The 12,238-nt window shown below is 35.6% G+C and overlaps 1 protein-coding gene across 1 annotated transcript in view; it reads left to right on the top strand.

Moving 5' to 3' along the window:
• LOC132109862 (E3 ubiquitin-protein ligase RNF166) overlaps positions 1-11,672 on the top strand; it is a 29,046-nt gene extending 17,374 nt beyond the window's left edge. Inside the window, exons 4-7 of the mRNA XM_059516257.1 lie at positions 6,082-6,196; positions 6,492-6,599; positions 7,251-10,032; positions 10,083-11,672. Of these exons, the coding sequence (XP_059372240.1) occupies positions 6,082-6,196; positions 6,492-6,599; positions 7,251-7,316 (289 nt within the window). The 3' untranslated portion in view covers positions 7,317-10,032; positions 10,083-11,672. The remainder of the gene's footprint in view (positions 1-6,081; positions 6,197-6,491; positions 6,600-7,250; positions 10,033-10,082) is intronic.
• Positions 11,673-12,238: the final 566 nt, after the last annotated feature.

Genomic DNA, 12,238 nt, shown 5'->3' with positions numbered 1-12,238 from the left:
AAAAAAATTCTGAAATCTCATTGAAAATATTCCATGATGCAGCATCATCACAGGCAATTAGGACAGTTTCAGTCAGGAAAACAATAAAATGACGTCAATGGAAACTTGTTGCATTGCGCCTGGTTTGGACACAGCATTTTAGAATATTTTCTCTTTCTCCCTACATTAAAGAGCAACCAATCCCACACGTCTCTCTCAGTCAAATGCTGCCTTATGACTCATGCTTCTCTGAAGCACTTTGGGATAACAGTTCAAATGCAGCAAAGAGCTTTAAAATATGGATCCAGGACACAGGCTTCATATTTACAGATACTATTTAGACCCACACCCTAACGGTGTAGGTATACTTAGATCTAGAGATGTCAAACTGATTTCTGACAGTTGAAGACAGACAGAAAGTTTTGTCCAATCAGTTGACTTATGTGTGTGCGACTCTGTCGTGCTTCACTCTTCCTTTGAAGCACAGGAAGAGCGAGAGGAGGATAAGAATTAATTAACTCTTCAAAGCAGAACATGTTGATGTATTCCCCCAGTGTGTCTGTCTGCAAAAGTCTTGCATCATGGATGTTTATCATACTCTTTGTGGTAGCATCACACAATTATCGTAGAACCATGTTACTAATGCAGACCTTTATGCCATTCTACAAACGTTACTTTAGTAAACACAGAGACCTTGTTCAATAGCGCGTCCATGACACTGACACATTTCTTTCTCAGTGAGTCAGTGGTTTATCAGATAGGCGTTTTGTATGGAGGTGAGAAAACTGCTTCAGACTGATGCTTTCCGAGACATGTCATGTCTGATGATCTAGAACAAACTCAAGTGGGCTTTAGAGGTCTTCAGCTAAGAAAATATTTAAATTCAGCATTAAATAACACACTCACAACCAATTTTGCTTCCATTCTCCAATGAATTTGTGGATTACAAAAAAAAAAAAAAAAGTTGGCCAGGACTTGGCCTGTGTGATGTACTGTCTACGATAATATCACACTTATTATTTTAATGATGTGCGAGCTGACATGCCTTGAGAGTATATATACATATATATATATATATATATATATATATATATATATATATATTGAGATTACTTTTGCAGACTAGATTTTATGTTTTGGAAATGGGTTTGTTTAAGAAAAGTGTCTCTATTATAGGTGGGTTGGATGGGAAAAGTAAAAAAATAAGAAGGCTTGTTGACATCAGTGGAAAAGGGAGGTCGTTTCAGAGGTAGAACATGTTATTACATTTTGATCACGTTTTCTGAAGCAAATCTTATTGGTGAATTTTGATTACATGTTACATGACTATGATGAAAACAATCCTTATTTCTCTAGTTCTAATTAGAAAGTAGTGGCATCATTATATTTGCTTCCTTCAACCTTGTATCAGACACCATTTTTATATATTGTGTGATATCATAAACTTCATTAAAAAACGGATCAGTTGGAGGAATCTTGGTAGACAGAATGGGCATTTGATTCTGACTTGTACTTTAAATACTGTTTAATGAAGTGGCATTAAGATTTTGGGCACAGCTGCACAGACTTTGTCCTCTGTGGTACTTACTTGGCACCATGGAGATACAGAACCGTATCTGGTCATGGTGACAGTAATAGAGACCTTAAGAAACCCTATGCCTGTCTGCCCAAGCCTCATCTATTAATCTAGTTATGTCTCAGTCTGTTGAAGTCTTTTTCATGCTGTTTGCTGATAGGGCTTTGCAAGTCAAATATGGAAAGTCTCCCACTGAGCAAGCAAATGTCTTTGCCAGACCATCAGGGTATTCAAGCTGCATGGCAAAATTTGAAAAAAGTCAAAAATCTGTCTTCCCTGAAAGAAATTATCTCTGGTCAAACACTTTCAAGACATTATTTGTAAACATATATATTATTATGTTTAAATCATTGTATTTTTTTATTTCAAACTATTTATGTGATTTATGTAATTATGTAAATATTGACTTCAATTTAATTAAAACTAAAAGTCCATTGAAGTGTTACATTACCCATAATCTTAGACTCCCACAAAACATTGGACTCAAAGTGTGTCACACTCTTGAAACATCTTGAATTTGATTGGATAAGGCTTGTTCAATTCAATTCAAGTTTATTTGTATAGCGCTTTTTACGATACAAATCATTACAAAGCAACTTTAGAGAAAATTAAGTTTCTACAATATTTAGTAGTAGCTTATAAGTGGTGACTGTCCGTAGTGTGCATATGACATTTGCATTTGATCAGATGCAACTGCAGTCACAATTTAAGAGATACATTATTCAAATGCTTGGCAAAAGAGATGCGTTTTTATTTAGATTTAAACAGAGAGAGTCTCTCTGAACCCCGAACATTATCAGGAAGGCTATTCCAGAGTTTGGGAGCCAAATGTGAGAAAGCTCTACCTCCTTTAGTGGACTTTGCTATCCTAGGAACTACCAAAAGTCCAGCATTTTGTGACCTTAGGGAGCGTGATGGATTGTAACGTGGTATAAGGCTAGTTAGGTACACAGGAGCTTAACCATTTAGTGCCTTATAAGTAAGTAATGATCATTTGTAACTAATACGGAACTTAATAGGTAGCCAGTACAGAGACTGTAAAATTGGGGTAATATGATCATATTTTCTTGACCTGGTAAGGACTCTGGCTGCTGCATTCTGGACTACCTGTAGCTTGTTTATTGAAAATGCAGGACAACCACCTAGAAGTGCATTACAATAGTCCAGACTAGAGGTCATGAATGCATGAACTAGCTTTTCTGCATCAGAAACAGGTAACATGTTTCGTAGCTTGGCAATGTTTCTAAGATGGAAGAATGCAGTTTTTGTAACATGGGAAATATGGTTTTCAAAAGACAAGTTGCTATCCAATATAACACCCAGATTTTTTATAGTAGATGAAGTACATCCGTATAGTTGCAAATTGTAATCTTTTGGTCCAATATTTAATATCTCTGTCTTTTCCGAATTTAATAGGAGAAAATTATTGGTCATCCAATCTTTTAAATTTTTAACACACTCTGTTAGCTTAGACAATTTAGAATTTTCATCTGGTCTCGTTGAGATATATAGCTGAGTTTCATCAGCATAACAGTGGAAACAAATCGCGTATTTTCTAATAATATTGCCAAGGGGCAACATGTATATTGAAAATAGAAGGGGACCTAGGACGGATCCTTGTGGCACTCCATATTTTACTGGTGATAAATGAGATGACTCCCCATTTAAATAAACAAAATGGTACCGATCAGACAGGTAGGATCTAAACCATGTTAGAGCCTGCCCTTGAATAGCTGTATATTTTTGTAATCTATCTAGGAGTATGTCATGATCTATGGTGTCGAATGTAGCACTAAGATCAAGTAAAACTAGCAATGAGATGCAGCCTTGATCTGACGCAAGAAGCAGGTCATTTGTAATTTTAACAAGTGCAGTTTCTGTGCTATGGTGGGGCCTGAAACCTGACTGAAATTCTTCATACGGATCTTTTTTTTTTTTTTGCAGGAAGGAGCTCAATTGAGCAGACGCAACTTTTTCTAAACTTTTAGACACACATGGAAGATTTGAAATAGGCCTATAATTTGGCAGATCACTAGGATCTAGTTTTGGTTTCTTAATAAGAGGCTTAATAACCGCCAGCTTAAATTGTTTTTGGACATGACCTAAAGATAACAACGAGTTAATAAAATTAAGAAGCGGTTCTTCGGCTACAGGTAAAAACTCTTTCAGTAATTTAGTGGGTACAGGATCTAATAAACATGTTGTTGGTTTAGATACAGTGATAAGTTTATTTAGCTCTACCTGTCCTATAGTTGTGAAGCACTGCAGTTTATCTTTGGGTGCGATGGATGAAACTGTATTAGAAAGTATGGATGGGCGTTTTCCGCAAATATCACATTCGAATATTTGAGCTCACAAAAAAACGAATATTCGAATATTTGTTTATTTAAATTAAGTTTAATGAGACAGACGTTATTTTTCAGCAACATTTATTGTTTCCATCATTTTGAACAAGCTTACACACAATAAGCTTGAACATTACACATTGTGTTTTGTAGCTGAAAACCTTTAACAATGCGTGCAAACAAACAAAAGTACAGATTAAAAGCAAAAATAAACAAAAAAGTGAACAAAGAAAAAACGTAAAGCAGCCTGCAGCAATTAGGCTATTGTAGAACGTAGCCTACACTTAATTTTGAAACTGTCAGCAAATCTTTTTTGCTTTTTTTCTATTGTTTTACATGTTCTTGTTAAGAAATACGGGCATGTAAACATGATCGGGGGAAAGTCGGCTTCTTAGTCTGTTAACAATAAGGCCGACCGCGGAGAAAATGTGCTCTGACGGCACAGACGTTGGCGGGACTCACAAATAACGGTGTGCTAAGCGAATAAGTTTTGTGAAGCGCTTCGTGTTTTCATTTCACCACTGAATGGGATCTTCATCTGGTGGAATACATGGCTCCAGCAAGAACTGTTCCCACTCATCTCGGCTGAGTGACTCATAATAATCGACTCATAATGGAAGCGACGCGGTGCGACCACTGATCTATATATCAGTGGGTGCGATGCGCCCGTTTTTTCCAGGCGCGTCCGCACCGCATCACATAAAAACATCTCAACTTTTCAGAATGCCGCAAGCACACCGCAGGTCATGTGACAAGAACTAAACATTCAGCTTCATCATTTTCCGTAACAACGTTGCTCAGCCAAGATGAAGGAACAGCTGATCATAGCTGTATATGGATTGGCATTTTGAAATAAATTTAGTAGCAGAGCTACTGAATGCGATTTTTTGTGCCTCAGGAGCGCTTCTGCCCGAGCGCTTTGGAAAGAAGGAGAAAGCGGCGCGCCTAGTGTTTTCCACGCGTTTTTAGGCGCGATATGTGAACGGCCCCTTATTCATTCATTAATTATTTTTGCTTGCATAAATTTTTCAAATATGCCGTGGAGAATCACAGAAAGTGACCAAATTAGGTGTTGTTGTGAATTTTTTTTTTTTTTTTGCGAAATTCGAATATCATTTTTATTTATCGAATAATTAGAGCAGAACGAATATTCGAATGTTCGACTATCCATGCACACCCCTATTAGAAAGTATTAGATACTGTAGAATCTACATTCATTATTGTATTTCTAATGTTATCTATTTTATCAGTGAAGAAATTCATGAAGTCATTACTATTAAACGTTGATAGAATATACGAATCAGGTGGCATCTGGTTATTTGTTAATTTAGCCACTGTGCTAAATAAAAACCTTGGATTGTTTTGGTTATTTTCTATGAGTTTGTGGATATGCTCAGCCCTAGCAGTTTTTAGAGCCTGTCTATAGCTGGACATATAGCTGTTTTTCCACGCAATTCTAAAAACTTCCAAGTTAGTTTTTCTCCATTTGTGTTCAAGACTACGAGTTTCTTTCTTGAGAGAGTGAGTATTACTGTTATACCATGGTACAATACGTTTTTCTTTAAGCTTGTGCTAAATATTTTTGCTGAAATTTCACCCTGTTCTTCTTTGCTGACTTTTCTCTTTGTTCTTAATTAATGGAATTTGTAGCTTGCTGAGATAATAACAACAGCACTAAGAAAAATAATTGTAAACAATAAAACATTTTAGTAGAACGCATTCATGTTTGCTGGGTAATAGAACACATTTAGCCTCAAAAGCAAGTTACTTAATATTAATATTTTTTTTTATTGTTTATTGGACTTATTGGAAATTGGATTTATTGGTTTATTGGTTAATTGGTTTATTGGAAATAATATCACCAATGTTTTTGAAATTCCTGTAGAAAAAAGGAAGGAGCTGCTGAAAATTGGGCGGTCAGGAATGCCTCAAACAGCTAATGTGAACAGAAGGTTCTTGGCTCATTTCTTGTAGACTTGAAAGTTATTCACACAATGTTATACACCCCCTGGTTGCACATTTAAATTTTCCTGTGAACACTGATAATCAGTTTGTTACACAAATCTTTTCCCTATTGACTCTTTTGCTCCAGAGCTACTGCTTATTATATAATAGTGTAGATCTGATACTGATTTATCAGACCACTTGGTTAAGACACAGTGAAATTCTTTTTTTTAACAGCAATATTCCAAACCGCTCCACATTTGTCTGCCCGTACTGTGGCGCTCGCAACTTGGACCAACAGGAACTAGTGAAGCACTGCATGGAGAGCCATCGCAATGACCCTAACAAAGTGGTGAGTGTCAGTTACCTTACAGTTTCAGGGGTGCCAAGTACCACTCATCTGTCGCAGAGAGGGCATGGCTTGTACAGAATATCTTGTACTGAGAATCAGGACAATAAACTGAAATGAAAATGTAGACTGAAACCTACATATATTTGTTCTTCTGTGCAACAAGAAAGGAGATATTTAGCAGAATGTCAAGTCTGCTTTTCTGCATTTCTTTCAGTTTTTTAAATCAAGCACCAAGTCAAGATTTGATCACGGTCCTTACTGGTAAACACTCTTTTGTTATGTTTTATTCTTGAAGGTATGTCCAGTATGTTCAGCTATGCCTTGGGGTGACCCTAGCTATAAGAGCTCCAACTTCCTGCAGCATCTTCTCCACCGGCACAAATTCTCCTATGACACATTTGTGGTAAGAAGGCAAAAAGCACATACTTTAGGTTTATATATTCTCTTTTTTTATTCTAACACCTTGCTTTCTCCTTCCTGCATAGGCATTTGCCTTCTCAAGCAATAATGGACCCTCATATAAAACCATGACAAATGAAAAACATCCATATGTGTTATGGGATTAAGAATCTGGGAAGGAAATTGACTTAATAATTAAATTAGTGTTACAGCGCAAAACATAGTAATTTCTTTCTATATGCAATAGATGAACCTGTATCAAGGTGAAATATGCAATTTCTGTGCTTCTAGTGTCACCTGGTGAAATTACAAAAAATAAAGCATATTTTCAAACCAGCTTTGCAAACTCCCCTTACACTCGTCACAGATTTCTCACATCACAATATCTGTAGCTTGACAGTCAAGAGCTGGCATGTGTAGCAAACACGAGAGTTGAGCTTACCTAAGGTTATAATGTATGATTTTTTTTTTTTTTTAATTTCCAATTTTCTCAAAGGTGATACAATAATTTCTTTGCAAGGTATTTTACAACTGATTTTTTCTAATGGTTTTAAATGTTCTTTATTTTCTTTAAACAAAATTGCATTTCTTTTAATTTTGTAGTGTAGCCTGATCTGGATGTGTTCTTTTTCTGTTTTTATATCTGCATATGCAGGACTACAGTATTGATGAGGAGGCAGCACTGCAGGCAGCACTGACCCTCTCACTGTCCGAGAGCTGAGAGTCTGACTTTATATCCTGTACCACAACCATGTGAAGGATCTTCTCACCTGTCTTGTTTTAGGCTAAATATTGTCATTGTTCCTCTGTTTTTCCTCTCACTCTACCTCTCTTCTGGTCTATATTTCTGAGCTACACTCCAGCTAGATCCTGAAGTAGCTCTATAGCTTGTTTGCCAGTTGCATAAGAGCTGAGCAAGCTTGTTACTTCCTGAAATTTAAGGGGAGGAGCTTCTGGTTGGCTATCATCATCATCATCAATATTATCGTAACCATCAAAACTACAACCAACAAAACACCGATGTATGCAAAGAGTCAGACAAAGGAATAGATAAATAACACCATGCTTGTTCTTGTTGTTCTTCCTATTGTTTTCTGTCCAAATGTGACTAGACCCCAGTGATGAAGTGAAAACCAGTGCAGAATCAGTTCAAAACAGTGCGTCATGTTAAATCGAAGTTGAAAAGGGAACTATGTTGCGGTTGGCTGTCCTCTAATCTTTAGAGAATACCAATAGAGAGAATGAGAGATTGATCTTCAGCCTCCTCACTATCACACGTCATCATGTATGGAATGCGGAATACCATCTGCCCTTTTTTAACCAAGAGTTGATTTGAATAATTGCATTTGTCACAGTTTTCTACATGTCTAAATTCTAGTATCGTTGTTCTTTTATAGTTCAATAACAGAACATTGACCGATAGGACTGCATACTCTGCTCTTAACTTGCTACAGTGATATTTTCTAAGAAGCATCAGATAAGATTAAAATTTATATTTTTGGAAAAAAGTTTTGAGTTTTAAATGGTGCACTAACAATAAGACGACAAGCTTCTAGAGCTGTGCTGAACATTTTTATCTTTTAATGTATCCATTAGTACTGTTCACCTGTATCACTTACTAGTGCTGACTTCAAGTGCTTTGGGGAAAAAAATTATGAGTTCTGTAATCTTAATTTCATGCAATGTGAATTCAAGCGATTTGGTCGGAATAAGATGGATCCATTGGGCATTGATTTCTTTCCCTCTCTGTCATTTCCTGATTAAAACTTTTTAGGATATATTTTTTCATTCTTGTGCTGCCACAGAAAATGATAGGAATTGTTCACACACTTAATGGTCCATATATGGCCAAAGATTGTTTTATTAGCATAGCCTAGTTAGCCTGCTGGTTGAATCTGTAATTACAAACACTGCTTTTTAAAAGCACCATTTCCCATTCAAAATTATAATGTGAATTCACTTTCACAGTTAAAGTGTGTTGTAATTAATACCAGCTTCTGCCACGATTCATGTCCACTAAATACAATTATTCCAACGTGACTTGAAAGCAGCATTGATATGGAGAAACTTGAGAACATCCTAACAGGAAGTGCAACAGGCTGTAGTTGTTTTGGCCACAAAGTCATTCAGAGCCCGGACTCAATTTCTTTGGTCTTTTAGGGGTTTCTGTACTTTGTAAGTGTTGAATCTAAACCTATGTACAGTGATATTTAGAGGAGCATTGGTGTGATAGGGTTAGGCATTAGGGATCAGAATCTAATGTCCCTACTTTGCAGACATACTTAACCATGTCTTAAGATACACCTTGTGTTGACATTTAGGAGAAAAACATACTCTACCCAAGTACACAAATGTGAATGCCAAAGCATAGCTCAAAGTCAAGATTCTTTGTTTTACTTTCTCAAAGTATTTAAAACCAAACAAAGTATTAAAATGTCAAACCAAACGTTATCTTGGAAGTATTCAGGAATGTTGGTGTTATTAGGGTGTAATAACTGTGGCATTAACAAACCACAGTACTCAGAATGCGATAGTAACCTTGAAATTTCTGTGCTATAAAGCTGGATGCATTAAGTAGCTAGCTATTAACATGTTGACTTTTATCAGAAAAGATTCTTTTTAAACTGTTGTTGCATCTTGACCATACTTGACACAAAAGAAAACTGTCTCTAGAAGAATTTATATTGTGATATTGGATTTACTGTAATGCGTTGTGTTTTGGAATACAACTTGTGAAACTGCGCTTGTGTACTATAGCTAGAATAAATAGTGTTTGTGTACCTGCATAGAGTATGCTACAGGTCTACAATGATGTGCTCCAAGCTTCTGAGTTTCTGGTGCGCATAGTTTGGCAGATTTCTTGATGCTGGTGCATCATTACGCATTTGATATAGATTTGATAACTCTGCCAGATGTAATGGTTTTAATATATTTAGAGCCAATCTTGACAAAAGAGTGGAAGATCATTAGGGCTGGTTGAAAACGTTTTTCAAGTTACCAACTTTGATGATGTTTCAGCTCGTGATTCATTACTGTGTTGATGAGTGTTTGTTTAATCTGTCACAATAGAGCTATTGTTTTTATCTCCATTTTGTGAATTATGTTACTTTAGCAAGGTTGAGCGTGTCACAATCATTGTCTAATTTGAAACTCCGTGGCCGGGAATCAAACCGGTAAAGGTTTCCAGCATGAGAGTGACTCTGCGTGACTTGGAAGAAAGGAACATCTCCGAACTTGTGTGATGTGAAACGTCATTTGCTTCCATAAATATCTTGCTGTCAGTTTCTAATCATTTAGAAAGTGTAATGTGTAATCACTTAGAGTGATCTTTCCTGTATGGTTTTCTTAAAAGCCATAGTGGTGTTTGAATTGATTTCTTTAAAAATAACACTGTGTCCTAATAGCATGATAAATCTTCCATGCAGATCAGAGTTTTTGTCTTTGATTGAATTAATTAGTTGGAAGTTATGAGCATTGCCTCTCAGAGTACAATCTCAAAGATGTCGTCTCATTATTACAGTAATTTAGAGCATGAATAATCATCAAATTTGTTTTCTTTTGTGTTTTTGCATTTTCACTTTCAGTATGGGGAGACAAATTATAGTTCATCTCTGGAAATTTGTCACATCTCATCGGGACACAGTGTTAAGATGTCATTTGTCTTTTGATGTACATCTGTACTGAATACAGGGCCATTTATAATTGTCTAAGGCCTTCTGGGTAATGTTGAAATGTCCTTGTTGGTATTTATTAAGAGGCCTGTTAAGAGGCTTATACATTCATAGTATAAGTGATCACTTTTTTCATCTTTTTTTGATTCAATTGTACATAAAATGGCAAGACTGCTACTTTTTTTTTGTAGCGTTTGTTGAAATTCGGATTAAGGTGCAATCACCTTTTCTGCTAATAAGCATGTTAAAAACATTGCACTTTAATGAACTGAAATGTCTTTTGATGATTGAGTAGGAATTTTGTTCCAGTTATTTAGTGTGACTAACTGCAAAATGTATTTTACAAAAGGCAGATAATTTGTCATGTTATTGTTGTGTGAAAAAGGTAGGTCAGGTTCAAAAAACATCAAACATTTTCAGAAACTGGTAATATTGTATTGTTATTAGCAAAAGCATGATGGCAAAAAAAAATGCTATCAGTTAGACTTAAACTAAGCAGAAAGAAATTTTCAATGGTTTCCAAACAAGTACTGAAAAGGTGTTCATTGTATTTGATGGCAATGTGTTTTTCATTGGCTTCTTTTGAGGTTTTACATGGTGTCAGTATTTTATGGTCTTGCTCTGAAAGATTAAGATGAAATCGAAGAGTAGAAAGTAGAAAAAGACAACCGAGTTTCCCAGTGTCCTAATGTTTTTACTCAATGATGTTGTTTTTTTTAAATGTCTAAATAATAGTGCTCAAACAATATTCATGTGCACAGCTGTAGCATAGTATGATGTATTTTTTTTTAGTGAAACTTTTGATATTGTACAACACAGCTCTCCAGTTCTAAAACCTTTTAGAAAGACCTTAAAATGAATATTTTTCACTCTTTTTGTATTGTAACATCAGTGCATACTGTCACAAACATAGAGAACTTCTGCATTTCTTGTGTTGGTTGACGGCTGTCCACCAGAACATTGGAAACTAAGGATGGCTTTCATCAAGTTTCATGTCTATATGAAACTTAATGAATGGCCAAGGATTCAATGGAGAACCGCGGTTCAGAACTCTAGTAACATCTTTTTATTACTGGAACAGTAAATGCTGGACGCTTGAGGATGAAACATGGCAAACTCATGGACGTGTAATGGATTCAGTACTCAAGAATTATGTTTTTGAATGCACCCGCTCTGTGACACCTGACCCGGAAACTTTACTGAGAACCTGTTTGGTGGCTGCAGGACCAGCGTTGGTGTTTATGCATTCATGACTATGAATAATAATGATATAACAGTAATAACAATGCTGATGTTAATGATGGTTTGCATTTTTGAAGCTGAAATACCGACAGAGGTTTAATAAGATACTTAAACAGTGTATTTGTAGCAATTTCCCCCTTAATAAAAACACAGATGCACCCGGCTTTAATGGCATTATCCTTTGGTGTAAACCATTTTTGCACAAACAATTTGGAGGAAAACCGCTTTCACTGATTAATAATAAATTATGTCCCCTCCAGAAACTGTTTCAGCAGTTGTTACAGCCTTGCAAAGTGCTAAGTTATTTAATATGAATTATGACAAACTCTTCACTGTAAGTTTAGAATTAATGTATTTATAGTTTACAGTATATAGATAACGGAGTAAACTTAGTTTCTGTCTGCCTAATAATAAATCACAAGAAATGAAGAAATCATTCATTGCAAAATGGCAAATAACAGTATAAACTAGAAAACATTACATTACTTAAAGTGAATATTCTAATGTTTTTTTTTTTTTTTTTTTTTTGGAAAACTGTTGTAATTGTTATGGTCTTTGTCATTATTATTATTTACATTAAAATGTCATCTATATTTTGGATATAATATTTTGGATCCCTTAATCCAACCCATATTTAAACCTAGCTACTGTACTAACTAATAATAAGCATCACATTATGATTATATATATATTTTTTTTTAATGGTCACATAGTAATCCATCCATCCATC

Source organism: Carassius carassius, chromosome 2 (genome assembly GCF_963082965.1).
Source record: "Carassius carassius chromosome 2, fCarCar2.1, whole genome shotgun sequence".
NCBI lineage: Eukaryota > Metazoa > Chordata > Actinopteri > Cypriniformes > Cyprinidae > Carassius > Carassius carassius.
The sequence above is the reverse complement of the archived record's forward strand: the minus strand, read 5'-3'. Positions and strand labels throughout refer to the sequence as shown.